This window comes from Mustela erminea, chromosome 5 (assembly GCF_009829155.1).
Source record: "Mustela erminea isolate mMusErm1 chromosome 5, mMusErm1.Pri, whole genome shotgun sequence".
In the NCBI taxonomy this organism is placed as follows: domain Eukaryota; kingdom Metazoa; phylum Chordata; class Mammalia; order Carnivora; family Mustelidae; genus Mustela; species Mustela erminea.
In genome coordinates this window covers 45490919-45513876 of record NC_045618.1, presented here as the reverse complement: position 1 = coordinate 45513876, position 22958 = coordinate 45490919, and the positions used below count along the sequence as shown (strand labels likewise).

The following is a 22958-nucleotide window of genomic DNA, read 5'->3' as shown; positions in this document are numbered from 1 at the left end:
AAATATCTTCTCCCATTCTGTAGGCTGCATTTTGGTTTTGTTGTTTCCTTCACTGTGCAGAAGCATTTTACTTTGGTGAAGCCCTAATTTTATAGTTGCATTTGTTTGTCTTGCCTCTAGAGACTTACCTAGAAAGAAGTTACTATGGCTCATGTCGCAGAGGTTACTGCCTGTATTCTTTTCTGAGATTTTTATGGTTTCAAGTCTCACATTTAGGTCTTTAATCCATTTTAAATTGATTTTTGTGTATGGTGTAAGAAAGTGGTCCAGTTTCATTCTTTTGCATGTTGCTACTGAATTTTCCTACACCATTTGTTGAAGAGACTGTGTTTTTCCCATTAGATATTCTTTCCAGCTTTGTCAAAGGTTAATTGATGACATAGTTGTGGTTTCATTTCTGGGTTCTCTATTCTGTTTCTTTGATCTGTGTGTCTGTTTTTGTGCCGGTACCATACTGTTTTGATTACTACAGCTTTGTAATTTAATTTGAAGTCTAGAGTTGTGATGCCTCCAGCTTTACTTTTCTTTTTCTTTTTTTGTTTTGGCTATTCGGGGTCTTTCGTGGTTCCATATAAATTTTAGGGTTATTTGTTCTAGCTCTGTGAAAAATGCTGATGGTATTTTGATAAGGATTGCATTAAAGGTGCAGATTGCTTTGCGTAGTATAGACATTTTGACAATATTTGTTCTTCCAATCCATGAGCATGGAATGTTTTTCCATTTCTTTGTGTTGTCTTCAGTTTCTTTCATCCGTGTCTTATATTTTTCAGAGTTCAGGTCTTTTACATCTTTGGTTAGGTTTATATTCCTAAGTATCTTGTTGTTTTGGTTGAATTCATGACCTTGAGATCAAGACTTGCACACTCTGCCACTTGAGTGAGCCAGGTATCGCTGGAAGGCTTTTATTGATGGCTTTTATTTTTTTTACTATGACCCACACTAAATAAATTATATTGCGATCCAGTGCATACGCAGTTTCATATGTATGTATATCTGCAACAAACATTTCATGAAATCATATCCTTACTAAGTGTGGTATACTGTATTTTTTTATTTTACACTGGTTTTCTTCAAAGAACATGTTGGTCAGGATCCCGTGTATTTATTTATGTCACACTCCACTAATGGATCATGTCCTGCAGTTAAGAAGACATTTTAATATTGTTTAAAATAGACATCTTTAAAATAAAATAGACATGTTTTTGCATATTACTAGTAAACATGCTCTATGCTGTCAAAAGTGTCAAGCAAGATGTAGTAAGTTTTTTAATAATATACTACTGATACTGACAAGTAAGTCCTTCAGAAAATTTAGCACAAAGAGAAATTTTATTTTTGCTGTTAACTGCTAACCATTTGGGAAATAATTCTGCACATTATACTAATATACTAGTAGAATTAAGTTAATAAAAATGAAAATGACATGTGGTTTTTTTCTTTAAAGTTGTAGTGCCGTTTTGTTATCTTCTTACCCCTAATCATACTGCCTGCTTAAAAAAATATTCTCTGGGTGCTGAAGGTATTAGGCCAGTCTGTCCTCTTTACCCTAAATAGACACGGTAACCAATCTGAGTTACATAAAAGTGGTTTCTTGTTTTAACACAAAAGTACCCCAAGTTCATTTGGCTGGATTTTTTTTTTTTTTTACAAGTTCTAGGTAGTAATTTATAAATGTACTACTTTCACTTTAGGGCAAGAAAATGTGACAGCTGGAGATCTAACTAAACTGGGAACCTGAGGCTGTATGTTCCTTTATCAGTGTGACTCTGAGAACTGAGACCTGCTGGTTCTTTGAAATAATGCTGTGTCTGATGAAGCTTACGGTAAATGTTGTCTCTGTAGGTGACTTACTGCAATAGGAAGTCTTCATGCAGTGGGTTTTATGGGCAGCATCACATCGAGGACTGCTGCTTCAAAAGGGCTGAGTTTAGATATAAAGCTCCAGAAGCTGCTATGTAATGCAGTTTCATTTCCATTAACAATAAAAGAACTCAGAGCCAGGAAGTGAGCGTGGGAAGCATTGTGGATTTTGTGCAACAGATTCTAAAAGCTTTGAGTGCTTGGGATTGTGCCATCTCATCGATGGTACTTTGCTGTCCATTAAACTGCCTGCCTTTCTCACAGTTATTGATAATGTTTTAAATATATATACTTAATAAATACATTTCAGCCGCAGCAGCCATTCATTTAAATGGGCAGGATTTTAATCCTCTATTTTTGTAAGTCTTCAGAGAAACATTTTTGAGTATGTACATCACTGAGGAGGATAGTGGCTGAGTGATTGTCAAGCTTTCCACATGGCTGCATTTTGTGTTGGCCTGTTCAGTCTTAATGATGCCCTCTGGCAGAGGAATTCATTTGACTGATGCATAGCTCAAGAGAATTATCCAGTCACCTCCATTACCTCTTAGGAATAAGGATAATTGCTTTGTAAGAGGGTGACATGTGTTCAGTTCTTTTGGTGCCCCCAGAGAAGGTTAGCAAACACAAGCAATATTTTGTAATGTATCAGCCATCACATTTCGTGTTAACATAGGCTGTCTCATTCATTATGTTTCTGTGATTATATTTTTTATATAGGTATGAAAGTTGAAACTGAAAGATGTTTCATAATTGTCTTGTTACTTTTAGATTTAGTGGGAACTTGGAAGGAGGCATCATCATGGAAGAGTGGAAGGTTGCTTCCTCTCTTGGTTCTCTTTCTGTTCTCCACTAATGGAGATATCATTTTTGACCCTTCTCTTTTCCTTATCCCCCACTTTTACATACAATCCAAAGATTATTAGTTTTTTTCTTTGAAATGCCTTAATTATAAATCGTATTTTTTTTAAAGATTTTATTTATTTATTTGACAGAGAGAGATCACGAGTAGGCAGAGAGGCAGGCAGAGAGAGAGAGAGGAGGAAGCAGGCTCCTGCTGAGCAGAGAGCCCGATGCGGGACTCGATCCCAGGACCCCGAGATCATGACCTGAGCCAAAGGCAGCGGCCTAACCCACTGAGCCACCCAGGCGCCCTATAAATCGTATTTTTAAGTCGTTTTCTGCCAGGAAATATTGGTCCATACCCTGCAATAAAATAAAAATTAGGTTTATCTAGCACCTAGCAGCTTGTAAAGAAGTTTCACATATTCTAACTCATGTAATGCTCATAATCATGCTAGGCATGGTAGATGTTATTTTTTAAGTGTTCTGTTATCAAAGCTTCCCCTTCATTATCTCTCTAAGTATTCTTCTCTCTTTTACTTTATACTTTGGGGCCAGATTAATAATTAGTATTTCACCATTATGCTTTTTCTCTTAGCACAAGACCTTTGTTGGTTTCACAGCAAGCTGAATAAGGAAGTCAAAACTCCTGTATTTGCATTTAGGATTATCCATATCTGATTGTAAACTAGACTTCTTTTTTTTATTATCCTAGAACTTTCTCAGAAGAACCTTCTCTGTGTGTTAATTTGGTTCACTGCAGCTAGCATCTGTTACCTATTATATATCAAATACTGTGTTTGTTACTAGGAATAAGAAGTTGAGTTGAACATTCTTTTTGACCTTTTGAGTCATAAAACCACAAAGAACAAAAAAAAAAAAATGTGGGAGAGAAGAGGAAAACAGGTGAGAAAGGTTAACAAGGGGTGCCTGGGTGGCTCAGTGGGTTAAAGCCTCTGCCTTTGGCTCAGGTCATGATCCCAGGGTCCTGGGATCGAGCCCCGCATCGGGCTCTCTGCTCAGCAGGGAGCCTGCTTCCTCCTCTCTTTCCGCCTGCCTCTCTGCCTACTTGTGATCTCTATCTGTCAAATAAATAAATAAATAAATCTTTTAAAAAAAAAAAAAAAAGAAATGTTAACAAAATTTTGGAAGCTGGAAAGCAGGTAGTCAAGTGGTAACTGACTGAGCAGTCCAGAGAAAGCCAATGATTGAAAGGTTCGGCCAGTTTGTAATATAAAATACACCAGTTAAGCTCAAGAATTGGAGACACTAGGAACTCTAGCAAGGATGCTAGAGTAAAAAAAGAACTTAGTGGCAAGTCTATAGAGGTTGGATGGCTAAATCACCTCTTTCCCTGGCAACACGTGGCTCATAAGAGATGTAAGTGATATACATTGTGAAAGCTGGGCCACCCAGATGAACATAGGGAAAATGAGAAACAGTTTCCCCACTGATTGGTGAGACCCCTGTGGCCTCTGGAAGAAGTACATCCATAAATGCTTGGGATTTCCTTAAACTCTTGTGTTTTTTTTCTTCAAATGAAATCTGTGCACTTTCTCTAATAACTTTTTAACTATACAAAAGATTTTCCCCAAATCTTCAAAGAAAAGTGAAGATCTAGGAAATTTTTGTTTTATTTGTATATCTTATGGCCTGACACCTCTCCATATACACATGGTTGTATATACCTTAGAGTAAGAAGCTGGCATTCAGGGTTATTCACCTGTCCCTATTGGATCTTTCTGGCTTTACTTCTCACCATTTCTGTCCATATACTTGTGCTTAATTCATATTGGCTTACCCAGAGTATATTGGATTCTGCACAATTTCTATCATGTTTCCACCTCACTATTCACTATTCACCTCACTAGTAGTATTATTACTAATACTAATAAAATTAGTATTTTATTATATACCCTTTATTGTCTCCTCTGTGAGCCTTCCCTCAAATGCCTCTTGTGGTGGAATGCTTTACCCTCCCTCATCCAATCTCCTATATTGACTTGTTCATATTTTTCTTATAACTCGTCACATTATGTGATTAATTTAATAATAGAGCCACCTGTGTAAGGCCCTGTATGAGGACCTAGAATACAGTCTCTGCAGGGTGAGAACTGAGTGTTAGATGTCTGATATCTGCATAGGCTGAGTATTAAATGTACAAATGCTTTCCCCTACCTTTGGTCTCTTATTTTTCTTTCCTTCTTTTTTTTTTTTTTTTAAGATTTTATTTATCTTTCCTTCTTTTTAAAAAAAATTTGTTTATTTGGGTGTCTGGGTTGCTCAGTCATTATGTGTCTGCCTTTGGCTCAGGTTATGATCCCAGGGTCTGGGATCGAGTCTTGCATCAGGCTCTTTGCTCCAAGGGGAGCCTGCTTCTCCCTCTTCCACTCCCCCTGCTTGTGTTCCCTCTCTTGCTCTCTCACTCAGTCAAATAAAGAAATAAAATCTTTAAAAAAAAAAGATGTATTTTAGATCGAGTGAGCAAGCAATGAGGGAGAGGGGCAGAAGGAGCAGGAGAGAGAATCTTAAGCAGACTCCGCACTGAGCATGGAGCCCGATGCAGGGCTTGATCTCACAACACTGATACTGCCACCTGAGCTGAAACCAAGAGTTGGAGGCTTAACCAGCTGCATTGCCCATGCACCTGTGGTCTCTTATTTTCTAGTTCATCGTTTATGCTTCCTCACAAATGGTTATTCATAATCACAGATCTGGTCATGTCACTACCCTACAAAAATTTTTTGTTTTAAACTTTAAGATGGCATTGAGGATTTTTCCTGTGTGGCCTGAGCCTTACTTTTCTAGTCTCCTTTGTTACCCTAAGCACTCTTTTCCCTATTCCTGCTCCATCCTGATGCTCATGATGCAACTTATAGTTCATCGACTCCCAGACCACCTTTCATTGTTAGACTACCTCTACTTCATCGCTTTTTTGTTTTTTCGTAGTGTTTTTTTGCCTTGGGTTGCCTTTCCCCCTTTTTCAGCTATTAAAATCCAACTCATTTTTTAAGACTTTAGCCAGGCGGTGCGGATGGGGGATGTAGATGGGGACAAGAAAGAAAATAATATCTTCCCCAAGAAATCCTAAACTGCCTTCTCTCTTTTCTTGCTCACAGATCAGAATCTATGTTTATTACTCTTACATGTACACCATCACCTTACTTCACTTAAGTGTCGTATCTGTGGAATAGAAGACCTGTTAGGTTAAGCTTGTACTTCAAAGGTTAATTCTTTGACAGTAAGGGCATGTTGTACTTTAAATGTGTAAGGTGTGAATTTTGGTGCCTCTACTCCCCATTGGAATTCTTACTGTTAAAAAAACTGGCTGGGGAAAAAAAAAAAAACTGGCTGGGCAGGGGGTGGAAAGTGTGGTGTCCAAATCATAAAGACTCCTAAACATGTTTACAAATTTTTTAAAGATTTTATTCATTTATTTGACAGACATAGATCACAAGTAGGCAGAAAAACAGGCAGAGAGAGAGAGAGGAGAAAACAGGCTCCCTGCTAAGCAGAGAGTCCGATGTGGAACTCAATCCCATGACCCTGGGATCACGACCTGAGCCGAAGGCAGAGGCTTTAACCCACTGAGCCACCCAGGCGCCCCCCATGTTTACAAGTTTAAACTTGACCATTTTCTTCTAAGTGATACTAAATTTTTAGGGTCAGACTTGTGCCAAAGTTGGTTTTGGGTCATAATAGCAGTGCTTATACTGTGTCAGGAAGAGCTGTCCTGAAAAATCTTTATGCAGTATTGTATCTGGTGTGGGAGAAGTCTGTGGCCAAGTTGGAGTTTTTTTGTTTTGTTTTTTAAAGATTATTTATATGTTTTGAGAGAAAGAGACCAAGTGCAGGCATGAGCAGGGGGAGGAGTAGGGAGAGAGGAAGAAGCAGACTCCCTGCTGAGCAGAGAGCCCAACACGGGCTCAGTCCCACTGGGATCATGACCTGAGCCGAAGGCAGAGGCTTAACCCACTGAGCCACTGAGGTGCTACCCCTGGTTTTGGAGAAAATAAAATTTAATTATGTACATGTAGAGAACCCACACAGATATGAGATGCCTGCCCAAGTTGGAGTTCTAATCTACCTCTATTGGCTGCTTCTACTTCAACTCTCTGCACCCAGTTATTAGTATCCTTTTCACAGTTGCATCAAATACATTTTTAAAAATGTTTTTGGTGAGAGGATTAATCAGAAACACAAATTAACTTTTAGAAGCTTAATGCAATTAATATATAGAGGAAAAATACCTGTTTTCTACTTTCACTTCTAAAAAAAGAAGTTGTTCATCTTAAAATGGTTTCTTAGGTATTTCTCTGGCAATCTCTGAGTCCTCTTTATTATGTTATTTGCAGACAAAAGTTACTCCTAAATTAATGTGCTCTTTGACACATTAAGGTGCTTGGCAACCTGACAGCAGTATTAAAAATATAATGGTATGATTTGCAAAGGGCCATCTGTTGTCTAAATCCTGGTTAAAATAGGAACTTATATTGCAAGCAGCTTTTTGTTCATTATAAAAACAAAAAAATCAAAATACTAAGAAACAGTCATTTTAATACCTTAATGTACATCTTTCTATATCCTTTTCCGTGCATATATATTCAACTGTGTACATATATGTCCGGGTATATGTATAAACATAACATTTACTTCCCTGTATTATTTAAATAATAGTTACACTATATATGCCAGTAACTTTTCATTAGTCAAGGTTTTGGGTGTCTTTGAGATGTGCAGAACATGGTCTTAAGCACCATAGGACATTGAGAGAATCATCAGATAAAATTCCTACCCTCAAGATATTTATAACCTAGCTGATTAAGATAGGACAAATCTATAAGAAGAAATGTGAAGTCCAATGCCATAACTAAACACTCAGGAGGAATTAAAATTAGCCTTCAAGAATCAGTAGAGATGGGTAGGTGAGGGTGGCTAAGTACCCAGTGTGGAACACAGGCTTACCAAGTGATTAATTGCTGCTTTCATCCTCATCCTCCCTCCAGGCACTTTAGACGTCTAGGAGAATATTGGTTCCATTTATACAGGTGGAGAAGTTGAGAGGAAAAGTTGTTGATATTGCAAGAAGAACTTTGAGACGTCTAAGTGTTGTCCAGGTGGAGAGTTGTTTTCTGCTCATAAAGAGCTAGAGTTCTGGTGAAGAATCACAGCAGCTTTGAAAATCATCTACTGAGATGAGTCTTCCAAAAGGAGGATGGGCAGTAATTGGTTTTATTTCACGCTGTCCTTTTTGCCAACGTGACACTAAATACCGTGACAAATAATATATAATCCCCATTTGTTAGTGAGTTTTAAAAATTGAGGGGTTTGTGTTTATTGTGCCAAAAGTTAAAAATGTGTGTTTTTGACAGTCTGGCGTTTCTTGGTTTGCTTCATAGTTTACTAGTTGGGAAATAATAAATAACAAAATGTGTACATGAGAGAGAAAAGAAATTTGTTTTCTTCTTTTTAAGTTCTCATGCCTAACTTAAATTTCCAAATCCTCAAGTGGTTTCTAGTCTTGTCTTACTGGGTCTCATTATCTCTGTTTAGCTTTTTGCTTATAAATCATGTTTCATATATGTGAGTAGCATTGGGAATGTGACCTTTCTCATGACCCTGTAAGCTAAGATTTTGCTTTGCATTTCCCAAAATAAATGTCACTAAAACATATACATTCTGTTTTCCCCTAGGTAAAAATCTCTACACCAATGAATATGTAGCTATCAAACTGGTGAGTAAAATTTGTATTTGTGGTAATTATGTTTTGGTGCTCTCACCCTCACATATTTTTTTACAGGGAATAGTTGTAAGTATTCACAAAAATATTAATTTTTTCTCCTTTGCATATGTTCCCACATAGTCACTTTCCTTCAACCATATATAGTATTACAGTGATGAATCACTATATACCATGTAATGCTGTGTAGTTAGATGTTGCTAACTATAGTTTCAGCAGCAATGAATCAAAAAATAGTTATTAAAAAATAGCTGGAAGAAAGACACTGGAAGATTTGTAATTTCTGTGAATTTTGTAACTTCCACAGTGCTATTTTAAAAGATAAAATCACTGGAAATTTTCACTTCCTTTTGCATGATTGTGACTAATTCATTTTTAAAATGTAAGGTACTTATTAATATACTTAGTAGTAGAGAACCAAATCTGATCATCAAATCATAGCCTTAAAAACTGTCAAATGTGAAAATCTTGTATTCATATTTGAAACAAAAAGTTGACTTGGTTTTGTCAATACTAATCTTGTAAATAAGTAAAGTCATTAAAGATAACATCCTGTTTTAAAAAATATGTTATTTTTGAGGAAGGGTAATTTTAGAAGAAAATTCTTTATCTTATATTTAAGGTCAAACAAAATCATTTCTAGTCATATGCGATGTCATATGACTAGTTTCTATGATACTGTGTAAATGTTTGTCTTCCTAGTAAGTTTCCCAGGATTTACAGGCAGTTTGAGGCTTTATTAGTTGGAAGACAGAGGAGTTAATGATTGAAGGAAGTATGGTGTGATAATTGTGATAATGCTGTTCTTTTCTCACAAATTGCACTTAACCACATCCACACCTGCTCTGTGTGTTGATTGAGCTTCTCAGTTTATAGAAAAATCAGAGTTGTCTTTTGAAGACAATTATCAGGCAGTTACCAGATCGGTTTCTCTACAAAGACATGGACAGGAAGCAGGGCTTAGAGCAGGTAGCTGCTAGGGAACCAAGTGTTTTCTTATGTTTGTTGACTTGGAACTCTTGTTGGAGAAAGGGGAGCAGGAAGACAGGTAATACATGTAACAAGGCAGGCCAAATATTTTCTCAGATTGAATATCAAAGGAGTAACCGTATTTTTTATTTATAGGAATTTGGTTCTGTAAAAGTGTTCCCTAGTTCATCCGTTCTTTTGCTTTTGTTTTTAATTTGTCTGTTTTACTGCTTCAGTAAGTTGGACTAGTAACAGGAGGAAGCAGCTCCTGAAACACTTTAAAATACTGTCTCAATGCTATATATCTTTCTTATTTTCCCTTTATTTATCAAGACTTCTCTAGAGGCTTTTTGTTAGGGACAGTCTTTTCTATTTAGATTTCTTCTTCCAAGTTCATACTAGTTAATCTCATTAGATAAGTTTATTACATATTGTTCTCATGATGGATTACTGCATTTCACTTGTAGTTTATTAAACTTTATTCTACTTTGTATGGGCAAGAGTGAAAGCTAAAAATAGACTTCATATCATCTAGTGTGGTGCTCATTTCTCTTTCAAATAAATCTTAAATAAAGGCTTTTTATAGGATAACAATCTTGCCTATGGGCCTTCTCTCTTGCTGTTGGGCTGTGTTCTCCATGGGCGATATGAGGGCAGTAATTGAGCTCTTCTCATTGTAACAGCAAAATTTGCCTTAAGCATTATAGTCCTACAAGGTAGCCGTCTGCTGTTGGTTTAGGATTTCAGGCAGACATGTGTGTTCCAGAATAACCGTGATTCTGGCAAATAGCCAGCCCTCTGTGGAAATGTAATCAGCATCTGGCACAGAAATATAAGGAAGCCCTGCTGGTACTGTTTTCTTTCTACTTTGTTTGGATCTTCACTGTGGGCTTTTGTTTCTAAGATTTCTAGGAACCTTTTAAAAAAATCATATACAACATAAAATAGTATAATGAGCCCTTCCTTTACCCCATCACTGAGATTTCTCGGGTTCTTTTTAACAGAAGTTTTCTAACAGCTGTTAAAAAAGAAAAAAATTTCTCTCCATGCTCCTAATCTTGCCACCTTCCACAAGACGTAGATTGAGTGTTTATAATGTACTTTCTTTATAGTGCTTCCAGAAGAGCACCTTGAAGCTCTAATTGTCTGAGCAGGCTTCAGCTGTATGCTAAAGGGGTTGGCCAAAGGGTATAAGTCCTTTCATCTGTGATAAAGAGCTCCTCATGTCTGAATATATGTGACATCTATGTCCACTTTCAGCCTTGCGACTCTAAAGAACTTTTGTGTTTTTTAATCTGTTAGCTTAGTTACCCCCCATTAGATCGAGTATTTCCGATCAAGATATCCACAGTGAAGTTTTAGAGTATTGTGTTTGAAGAAGGCTTTTTCATTCATTGCTCCTTGTGGTTTGTCAGAATCCCAAAGACTTTCTCCAGGAACAAACCTCCAGAAAGATCAATCTCTGGTTCCATATTAATTTGTTGTCCCGTTTCTGTTTGGATCCTTGTGAATTATTAGGGATTTTTCTGAAGGACAAATTTCACAACTGGCTGCTTTACTGGTGCTACAGTAGAAGATCTAAAGCCAAATGGAGACTCTCAACAGTGATCCTTCTCTGTTTGACGACATAAATGAATAAAGAAGTGACTTTACAGTGTAATTAGTCTTATGTACTTTTTCTTTTGACTACAAGAATCTTGAGAAGCTTAAAGTTCAACTCTGATGATTTGCTGATTTTATAATCAAAGAAGGATATGAGTTCTTTCATGGAGCTCACTAGGGATATGAACTATTTCAGCCTTCCCAGAAGCAAAGGGATAGACTAGATAACTTCAAGGAAATTTCTGAATTCTGTGATTTATGGATTCTATATCTTAAGAAAAATGTAGAAAACAAGTGGGTTCAGGAAGAGCCTTCAAAGATGATCAAAGAACTGAAAAATAGGACCAGTGAGGAAAGGGATTGAAATCACTTTGCCCGAATAAAGAAAGTCTAAGAAATGATTGAGTAGTTTTGTTATTTGAAGATAGTAGTTATAGTATTCACTGGTTATTGAGGAGCTATTTCATTTTTGTCGGGGACAGAAAAGAAGTTTCAGTTGTGGAGATTTAAGCTACATATAAAGACCTTTGAAATCATGAAATGTTTTTAACATCAGGATGAATTATCAAGGGAAACTATGGGATCTCCTTCTTTTGAGCCGGTCTTAAAAAAAGGACAAGTAACCATTCACTGGAGAAAGGACAGTTTTTTGCACAAATATTGTTAGGAAAACCCAATATCCACATGCATTGAAGCTGAACCCTTACCTTACATCAGACATAAAAAAGTAACTCAGAATGGATCAAAGATCTAAATATAAGAGCCAAAACTATAAATCTCTTAGAAGAAAATTTAGGGAAAAGCTTCATGACATTGGATTTGGTGGTGATTTTTTAGATGACACAAAAAGCACAAGGAAGGAAGGAGATTGATTGGACTTTGTAAAAATTAACTTTTTTGTATTAAAGGACTCTGAATACAGTGAGAAGGCAACCCATGGAATAGGAGAGAAAATTTAAAAATCATGTATCTATTAGAATTTTATCTAGAATTTTCCATTTTAACCCATTTTTAAGTGTGTTGCTCTGTGGCATTAAGTACATTCACACTGGTGTGCAACCATTGCCACCATCCTTCCCTAGAACTTTTTCATCTTCCTCAGCTGAAATTCTGTATTAAACACTGACTGTCCATCTCCTCCCTCATAGCCCCTGGCAACCACCATTTAACTTTCTGTCTCTATAAATTTGACTACTCTAGGTACCTCTTATTAGTGAATCATGTAGTATTTGACCTTTTGTGTCTGGCTTTGTTTGCTTAGCATAATGTCTTCAGGGTTCATCCATGTTGTAGTATGTATCCAGATGTCTTTCATTTTCATGGCTGAATAATATTGTGTGGGTACACGTACATGTGCTTGCGTGTAACAAAATGTAATCACAGTTTGTTTCTTCGAGTGTTGCTGGATACTTGGGTCACTTCCACCTTTTGATTATTGTAAATAATGTTGCTATGAACATGGGCATATAAATATCAGTTTGAGTCCCTGCTTTCAGTTTTTTCAGGTATGTATGCAAAAGTAGAATTGCTGGATCATATGGTAATTCTTTGTTTAATTTTTGGAGGAACTTCCATATTGTTTTCCATAATAGCTGTACCATTTCACATCCCCACCAGCAATGTACAGGGGTCCAGTTTCTCTACATCCTCATGAACACTTATTTTCTATGGTTTTGATGATAGCTATCCTATTGGGTATGTAGATCTACTTTCTAGGGTAATGTTTGATTTTCTTGTTAACTAGTTGCCCAGTGTACTGTCAGTTCAGAACAGTTAACCAGCTAGTTCTTAAAGTTCAATGTAGAGCAAAATGGTAGTTTGGCTGTTTTATCCCCAGGGTCTTAAAAACACTATTTTTGCAGACTTGAACATCATATTGATTAAGGGTACATATTTTATTTTACTTTTTTTAAGGTACATATTTTAATCACATTTACAATCTTTAATTTTCTTGAGTGTAAAAATACATGTGCATATAATGTTCCTCCAGGATTATTCATAATAATGAAAACTGAAAACAGTCAAAACATCCAAAAGTTTTCATATATGTGTACACACACAACACACACATACAGGGAAATACTACAGCCATTAAAATTTATATAAAGCTTTACTCAGTTGGTAGGGCATATGACTCTTGGTCTCAAGGTCATGAGTTCAGGCCCTACCTTGGGCATGGAGCCTATTTAAAAAAAAAAAAAAAATATATATATATATATATATGAAGCTATTTACTGCCATAGGAAAATGTCATCATTATGTTGTTGAATTTAAAGACATAGAAGAAAAATATAGTATCTCATTCATTTTAAATATATTTCCAAGTCTGTATTATATCTAAATATACGTGTAAATATTTAGAAGGACATTCACCAAATGTTAATAGTGCTTTTCTTTAAAATGATAGGATCCCAGATTACTTTTAGTCTCTTCCTAATTTTTGTGTATTTGAAATTTTTTTCTGAGCATGTATTATTTTTCTAAAAAAAAAAATACTGTTTATCACCCAAAATTCATAATAAAACAGGCAGGGAATACATGCTCATCTTTAATTAAAAGGTTTGGCATCTGGTTTCCTAGGAGAATACATTTCAGGGGGCGCCTGGGTGGCTCAGTGGGTTAAGCCTCTGCCTTCGGCTCGGGTCATGGTCTCAGGGTGCTGGGATCGAGCCCCGCATCGGGCTCTCTGCTCGGCGGTGAGCCTGCTTCCCCCTCTCTCTGCCTGCCTCTCTGCCTACTTGTGATATCTCTCTCTCTCTGTCAAATAAATAAATAAAATCTTTAAAAAAAAAAAAAGAATACATTTCAGGAGAATATTTCATGGTGAGGGAGCTATCCTTGAATGATGTCTCACACAGAATATTTGTACTTAAATATCCGTGAAGGAATTGTATGTACTTCAGCTTCATCTTCCCCTAGCTGTGCTTTCAAAGAGAAATTGTGGTAAGAAAATGCTATCATATATGAATATCATCTCTAAAATATTAAGTGGTCTTAGCCCTGGTTTACTTTGGAAACCTAGGAATGGAAAAATTTTATTTGTCTACATCTGATCACAATTTCTCTTCTTGGGTTTCAGGAACCAATAAAATCACGTGCTCCACAGCTTCATTTAGAGTACAGGTTTTATAAACAGCTCGGCAGTGCAGGTAAGTCAAGTCTGTTTTCTCCATGTGCTTAGTTAGCATATAGCTTAGCTGAAAGCCCAGAAGTTTGCAGATTTTCTTGTCCAGTTGGCTTTTTTTTACCAGACTGTATATCTCCCCTGTTTGCTGAGTAGGTAAATAAACATAGTTAACTCAAGCTACTTATTCTCTGGCTCCTTGAAGGGACAGGTGATTGGGGATCTGTGCCATGAGCATGCCCACAAATCAGCCTTTGAATGCTTTCACCCACCTGAAATACACATTGTATGAGGTATTGATTTTTGGTAGTTTCCTTCTCTTTTCATTTCTTTATACTAAAAGAAAGGAAGAGGGTTTGGTAACTTGCAAGCAGTATTTTATCGTACTGAGACTATATATCTGTTTTAAAGATAACTACTAAATAACTACTAAAATACACGTTCGAAATACCATAACACTGTCATTTTATCCATTGTTCTCTTAATTTGGAAGATCTATCTTATGCTATTGTATTAATCTGGGACCTTTGAAGATTTTCTAATTAGATTTGTAATTTTTAAAAATATACCTGTTTTTTATCTAAAAGCTCTAATTTCTGAAATATCTTACTGGCTTCCAGAAAAATATCTTGACTATGTAAATGTTACCAACCCTAAAGAGGTTATATCTATAGGATACCTCTTGCAAAAGACAAAATTGTTCAGCACTAGTTTCATTGTTTGACAGTGTCAACATTCCTTTACTGTATGCCTACTTCAGTCTGACAGTTTTATATGATTGAAACATGTTTTTATTTCAAGTACCACTATTGGAACTACTGCTGAAGGAATTTGAATTTCTCTTCCTAGATTATGTAGAATTATTTAAGAACCAAGTGGTCTTATATCCTGGCTATGGCAGTAATCAGCCATAATCATGACCTAGTAGGGCCAAGATAGACATCTGTCTTTCATTGAACCTGAATGGGCTCTTGATTACAATAGCCTCTCAGCATATATTTGTTTATTGATTATATCCTTAAATATGGAATATTCCAGGCATAGGATTTAAGATAAGATTGAAGATTGAACCTGAGTTCACAGAGCATTTGTGTAACTTGAGTCTTGTCTTGCCAGAACTAAACTTTTAAAGTTCACTGTTATGTTGTTCCTGTTTTTGTAAATTTCAGGGTGACAATTATCATAGCTCATTTTTAATTAAATATGTTTATACATGTTTCACAAATCTAAGGCTCAAGTAAAAACATTCTAGATCCAGCCCACCTTAGAAGTTTGAGGGGGCCTGTGGAAGGTGACCAGGCCAGTCTGCAGGATTTCCTCTGTAAGCCCTTCCCAGTATACCCATCCAATAGGCCAATCTTCCCTTTTCAATATGTAGTGAAAAATTTCATGAACCTGTTATGTAGGAATAGCATCTGTGCTCTTCCTGAATACAGGAGAATATTGCAGATTCTTAAGTTTTGACATTGTTCATGCACTGGAAAGGATTAAATAGAGAGAGGATTGGAGGAAAGGGGACTTCAAAAAAATTGCCTTTCACTTAAGTCAGCAAGCAACCTCTGAGACTAGAGGGGTTAGCAAGAGCGCTGTTTGAGTGGTCAGGCCAATTATTGGCCATCATTGGTCTCCCTCCCAATACTTCTGGCAATCTTCTCAAAGTCACAAAGCCTTCTAGGTCTTACGTGAAGTTCAGTCCTGATTCCTGACTCCTTTCTGCTTTTTGAGATTAACTGCTCTTAAAAGTAGCTGTGGTGGATATCATCTTTTTAATATTCTTGCCTGCAGCTAACAAGGTAGCCAGAAGCTTTTCTAAGATAGGAAGAGCTTCAGAATCTGTTACAATTTCTACCAAGTGTAAGAAATTCTCCTAGGGTTTTCTTAACAAATGAGCATCCATCTCTGCTTGATTACTACTAACTGTAGAGTTTACCCCTCTTCTAGATAGTTCAGTATTGGAAAGCCCAGGCCATTAGAAGTGCTTCATATGAGGCCAAAATTTGCCTTTATTTCCATGCAGCACAGTTCAGCTTTCTTGTATCAGCTTAGAGGCATTATAGCTGGTATATGCTGCCCCCTTCACTACTCACCCCAAGTCCTCTTTCAAGCCAAATGTCTTTAGTTCCTTCAGTCTTTCTGTATATATGTTTTATAGATGCTTCACTATCACCACTGTCTAGCATGAATATATACTCTCTCACTCACTTTCTTTCCTTCCCTCTCTCCCTCCTTCCCTCTCCTAGTTTTGTTATGAATGACCCTCATAAAATAGCACCACTAACTCTTGAGTATGGAGATAGTGGCATTATTATCTTCCTTGGTCTGGACACAATATTGCTCTTAATTTAGATTAGCTATCTTAACAACCATTTCACTGGTTGACTTTTATGCTTTTTACGGTGTTTTACTCTGCTGAAACCTTTACATCTTTTTCATGTAAGTTGCCATCAACCCAGACTTTCTGCATTTTGTGGTTATGTAATTGATTTTGAGCACCTAAACATCTTAAAGGCCATACTAGGATTTTTTCAATCCTGATTCTGTTCCTGGTGATCCTGTATTGAACGTTCTTTAACTGTGATTACATATTCCACCACCCAGCCCTGCAGTGAAACCATAAATCTGGAGAACAAGGCTTGTATCCTCTGCTTCCTTGTGTATCAAGTTTATCTCAAGGCCCAACATAGTTCATTCACATGATAGGCAGCTAGGAAGTATTTTGGTGAAAGAAAAAAAGTTAGGAAGATTTGATAAGCATGGCTTTTTAGATTTTTGCCAAGTTATTAATAAAAATATTTCTGGGGATGGCCGAAAAAGGAAATTTATTTTGAAAGTAAATCATTTGACAAGAAAGTAGACAAGTTTTCACCATGTCTTATTATAAATGTGAGCATGAATATGCAGTCCTTACAAGCGAACATTTCTCTCCCTATTTTTCTAGAGTGAGTTCCAGCTGCAAATGTGACTCATCAGTAGTTAATATTTAAACAGCCAGAGCTTATATGCCACTCTCTTCAGAACCAAGGTGATGTGGCATTGTAAATAAACAACCTTTCATGTTGCAGACAGTGACCAAAATAATGTAATCGTTTTTACTCACTAGCTTTTGTCTGTCATTATTCATCACAGGCCAGTGATTTGTAAAATATTTGGGTATCACGACAAAGAATACTTTTAAAAGCCCAGGATGACTTAGATTTATTCAAGGAATTAATAAGTGCTTATAAAATGGATGCAGGGTACCTGGGTGGCGCAGTTGGTTAAGTGTCCCACTCTTGGTTTCAGCTCAGGTCATGATCCTTGAGGTCCTGGGATCAAGCCCCGTGTTTGGCTCTGTGCTCAGCACGGGGACTGCTTGGGTTTCTCTCTCCTCCTCCCTCTGCTTCTCACCCCACCCTACCAGCGCTCACTCACTCTGTCTCTCAAATAAATAAATCTTTAAAAAAAAGGATGAACTGGGGCGCCTGGGTGGCTCAGTGGGTTAAGCCTCTGCCTTCGGCTCAGGTCATGATCCCAGGGACCTGGGATCGAGTCCCGCATGGGGCTCTCTGCTCAGCAGGGAGCCTGCTTCTCCTCATCTCTCTCTCTGTCTCTCTGCCTATTTGTGATCTCTCTCTCTGTCAAATAAATAAATAAAATCTTTAAAAAATAAAAAAAATAATAAAAAAAAAAGGATGAAGTTTTTTGAGAGGAATGAGTGCTTATGAATTTAAAGAATTCTGACCAGGGTGTGAGACTTTAAATTCCTAAAATAGGAACTTTTGTGTTGGCTTGAGAGTATGACCATTTCTTCCTTAAGTATGCAGGTCTTAATTATTACCTTAGGTTTTTGACCCCCATATTGCCCTGACCGTATGATGTGGAAATTCATATCAGTTCCCTATCTATGGGAAGATAGAATGGTAGCACTAGATGATTGTGAACATGGTTTAAGTTGGAACTCTTCCTGATTGTCCATTCTTTTCCTTGTCTAATCTCTGACACCTTCCATTCCATTCCATTCTGTCTCTTGTGGACAGTCATACTTCACGCTTTGTTTGCTGATTGTAGCTTTGCCATCAAGAAATTTCAAGGCCTGATTGTTACTATGACAGTTGATATCTCCAAAATAATCAGGGAAGAAAGTAAAGAGGGCATAGAGGGCCCTGAAACTGAGAATGATGATTCTGATCTTTGTTATAGCTCTCAATTTTTCTTTTTTCATTCACCACAGAAACTAAATTATAAAATATTAAAGGATATTTTGAAAGGAAGTGGTGAAAGAACCATGCTCTTATCACCCTAACTGAGCTACATTTCATTTGAGTATCTCTTCTTTTCATATGCAGACATATTTCATAGTTAATCTTAGTTCCATGTAACTACATCGTCTCTCACTTAGCATTATAGCATTTGTCATGATGCTGTAGTCTTCATGTTTCTGATCGTTGCATAATAGCCCATCAACCTCACAGGCTATAATGTAGGCACCAATTTTAATGGTCTGTCAGATATTTAGATTGTTTTTATTTGAGGAAATCATTTCCCCTATTGATTTCTGATATCCCAGTATTGTAACTCAAAACTCGTTTTTGTTCTTCCATTTACCCCCATATGATCATGATTTTCAAGGGTTTAAAGAGCTAGTATGTGGTAAGTTAGGTTTCCAAATGACTTAAAACAAAAATTACTGAAAAAAACTATAAGGATATATTCTGGCTTTGTATAACAATTAGAACAGAATGAAAATAATTTAAATGTCATCAGTATAGATCTGGATAAATAAATGATGATATATTTATACTGGGGAATTAGCTATTAAAAATAATGTAGAGGGGCAACTGGGTGGCTCAGTCATTTGAGCATCTGTCTGCCTTTGGCTCGGGTCATGATGCCAGGCTCCTGGGATGGCGCCCCACATCAGGATCCCTGCTTAGCAGGGAGTCTGCTTCTCCGTCTCCTTCTGCCTCTCTCCCAGCTTGTACTCTCTCTCTCTCTCAAGTAAATAAATAAAATCTTGGGTTTTTTTAAAGATTTTATTTACTTATTTGACAGAGAGAGATCACAAGTAGATGGAGAGACAGGCAGAGAGAGAGAGAGAGAGGCAGGTTCCCTGCTGAGCAGAGAGCCCGATGCAGGACTCCATCCCAGGACCCTGCAATCATGACCTGAGCTGAAGGCAGCAGCTTAACCCACTGAGCCACCCAGGCACCCAATAAATAAAATCTTTTAAAAACAAATAAATAGGGCGCCTGGGTGGCTCAGTGGGTTAAGCCACTGCCTTCGGCTCGGTCATGATCTCAAGGTCCTGGGATCGAGTCCCGCATCGGGCTCTCTGCTCAGCAGGGAACCTGCTTCTCTCTCTCTCTCTCTCTCTCTCTGCCTACTTGTGGTCTCTGTCAAATAAATAAGTAAAATATTTAAAAAAATAATAAAATAAAAACAAATAAATAAGGGGCGCCTGGGTGGCTCAGTAGGTTAAGCTGCTGCCTTCGGCTCAGGTCATGATCTCAGGGTCCTGTGATCAAGTCCTGCATCAGGCTCTGCTCGGCGGGGAGCCTGCTTCCCTCTCTCTCTCTCTGCCTGCCTCTCTGTCTACTTGTCTCTGTCAAATAAATAAATAAAATCTTTTAAATAAATAAATAAATAAATAAATAAATAAATAAGGGACGCCTGGATGGCTCAGTTGGTTAAGCACCTGCCTTTGGTTCAGGTCATGATCGCAGCGTCGTGGGATCGAGTCCCACATTGGGCTCCTTGCTCGGCAGGGAGCCTGCTTCTTCCTCTGACTCTGCCTGCCAGTCTGCCTGTGCTCGCTCTCTCTCTGACAAATAAATAAAATCTTTAAAAAAATAAAAATAAAAATAAATAAATAGGGACGCCTGGGAGGGTCAGACAGTTCAGTGTCTGCCTTCGACTCAGGTCATGATCCCAGGGTTCTGGGATCGAGTCCCACATCAGACTCCTTCCTCAGTGGGGAGCCTGCTTCTTTCTCTCCCTCTGTCTGTCGCTCTGCGTGCTTGTGCTCTCTCTGTCAAATAAATAAATAAAATCTCAAATAAATAAAATAATAAATAATAAAAAGAGGGTAGGATCCTATGTATTGATATGGAAAGATGCCCCAATATTTTTTTTTTTTTAAAGATTTTTATTTATTTATTTGACAGAGAGAGATCACAAGTAGGCAGAGAGGCAGGCAGAGAGAGAGAGGAGGAAGCAGGCTCCCTGCTGAGCAGAGAGCCCGATGCGGGACTCGATCCCAGGACCCCGAGATCATGACCTGAGCCGAAGGCAGCGGCTTAACCCACTGAGCCACCCAGGCGCCCCCCCAATATGTTTTTTAAGTGAAAAGGTTTGCAAAACAGTATATTGTCATATTTATATAGTGTAAGAAATACATATATAATACAGGTATGTCCACAGGAGCGTAGAAAATATCTGATTGGATATACAAAAATAATGATTACCTTTGAAGAGTATGCTTAGAAATGGGAAGTGGTGCCACTTTTAAGCTTTTAGATTAATCCTTTAGTATTTTTGTATTTTTCTTTTGCCCTAATCATGTACATTATTATTACTATTATTATTATTATTACTATTATAACAACTAGTTTCTTAAAAGACTACAGCAGTGGATTTATGGTCTCCCTTCTTCCTCTTATATTGTCAAGCAACCTGTTTATGTCCCCATTTATCCTGAGCCATGTGTTCACAGTTTCAGGCATAAGTTCAACTAGTGATAAAGTGCTACAATATCTTGTTTCCTTTCTTTCCAAACACCTTCTTGTAGGAAGAAAAACAAATTATGAACTGGAATAAGCTGTCTTACACAGTAGGATTTCCTGTCTTTTAGGGGAAGGACAGTATTCAGGCAGCAGTTGAAGGGTTCTGCATTCTGGAGGTTGTGAGGGAGATTTGTGCATGGTGTAGAAAGTTAGAATACATGACTTTTTAAAGAACTATTTGAACTCTAAGATTGAATACAAAATTTTTAAAAAACCACATGTTACTCTACGAGAAACATCCTGGTACAGATATTTTATACTCGGTATCTTCATCAGCTTCAGAAGACATAAAATTATTTGTTTAAGTTAATTACATTGTAAATTAACCCTGGCAAAGTGGATTCCCAATGACCAAGTGAATCAAAATGGGAATTTAGTCTAGTGTTTTCACGTAATTGGATCACTGTGGGTGGGGAAGATTTTTCTTTGCGCATTGTTGTTGAACTCATTGCATCTGAGGTTGCTGGAGAATTTCCAAAGTTTTTAGAAAGAAAAACAGTATTTTTAAAATGTGAAGCTGCAACTATATGTAAGGACTATGAAAAAGTACTCTTTTCCTCACTGTTGGAAAATGCTTTCTTCAGTTTTGTCTAATTTTTGTTTCATTCCTTCTTAAATCACTGTGTTCTGATTTTTCAAAGCACAAAGGGGTTTGGCATTGAGCACAATTGTGCTTTTCTTTTCATATGTAGTTTCTATGGATTGTTTGGAACATGTAAGAGTAGGAGTGAGGGTTTAAAGAACTACTCTGGATTCCCTGGAACTTGCTTGCCCTCCTAGTTGCTTTAGCATTTGTTTGGTACAATGGGCCAGCATCAAAGAGAGAAGAGCAGGATTTAATCATGGTAATTAAAAGCTGTAAGCTTTGCAGTCAGCAAGTGAATGTAACCATCTTTCTTACTTTCTTTCCATTTTTTTTGTTATTCATCAGTGTTGTGTTAATTGTGCTACAGTCACTATGGGTAAGTCCCAAACTCATTTTCCTGTTTGAGGGATTGTTCCCTGCGCTCTCAGGGTCATTTTACTTAGGAGAGTATATATATATCATCAATTTTAAAATTCCCCAGTCCACTAATCCTTTATCCATTACACCTCCCACTTTTGCTGGTATCCTAACACAAAGGAATAGGACTTGGTGGATGACAGGTTTGAGGCAGAGATGGCCAAAACCAGAGGCCTAATTAGAAGGCCTAAACGTGAGAGAGGGGACAGTATGAGCCTGAAGGTTCCTAGCTCCGTATGGACTGGCGACATGGTAAAAAGGCCTAGTATATGTTCGGTAAATAAATAAAAGATGAGTAAACCAGAACCAAGCATGGCAGCTGAAGTGACAGGAGAGGAAGGGAGGGAGAGGAAATATGCATAAGCAAGGGCAGAAATAAATGAAAGAGGATGGGGGGGGGGGAGGAATAGGCAAAGGGCAAGAAAATGGGACTTAGATAAAGAAATGAGAATATAAATAGATAAAATACGGTGGAGGCCTCTGATGTAGCCAGAAGGAAGCATAAAGTTGCCTTTTCCTAACTGTTCTCAGAGTTAACAGTTTCTTGGGAACAGTGGTTTTGAATAATATCTTTGGCCTTTTTAGTAAAAGTACTAGAGTAAGTTATGGTAAATTCTTGCCGGTTCACTTGGCATTTGGAAAGGCCTCACTGTAATATAGACCAACACTACAATGATTTTTTGCTTCTGGAGCCTTCTTAATTGTATTGAGAGATCCTAAAGGTGGTGGAGGAATTCCTCTTGCTCTGGTTAAACACTTAATTCCACTTCTTTTTTTTTTTTTTAAAGATTATTTATTTATTTATTTGACAGAGATCACTAGCAGGCAGAGAGGCAGGCAGAGAGAGAAGAGGAAGCAGGCTCCGCGCTGAGCAGAGAGCCTGATGCGGGGCTCGATCCCAGGACCCTGGGATCGTGACCTGAGCAGAAGGCAGATGCTTAACCCTCTGAGCCACCGAGGCACCCCCTTAATTCCACTTCTAACCAGCAACTTGCCTGGGTAAAATTCTCAGGGACTCTGGGAATAAATGTCATGTCATAGTGGATCTAAGCCTCA

General features: G+C 37.5%; 1 protein-coding gene across 14 annotated transcripts in view; it reads left to right on the top strand.

Moving 5' to 3' along the window:
* The window catches only part of CSNK1G1 (casein kinase 1 gamma 1), a 202834-nt gene that overhangs the window by 108693 nt on the left and 71183 nt on the right, over positions 1 to 22958 (top strand). For 13 of the 14 annotated variants that reach the window (XR_004285703.1, XR_004285705.1, XR_004285704.1 and 10 more), the window contains 2 exons: positions 8397 to 8437; positions 14094 to 14163. Coding sequence is in view for 11 of the 14 variants with exons in the window: in XM_032342844.1 (XP_032198735.1) it covers positions 8397 to 8437; positions 14094 to 14163 (111 nt within the window). In the remaining 3 variants the exon portion in view is untranslated. Of the gene's footprint in view, positions 1 to 8396; positions 8438 to 14093; positions 14164 to 21837; positions 21862 to 22958 lie in introns of those variants that run through there. The other variant, XM_032342848.1, reaches the window with a different exon arrangement.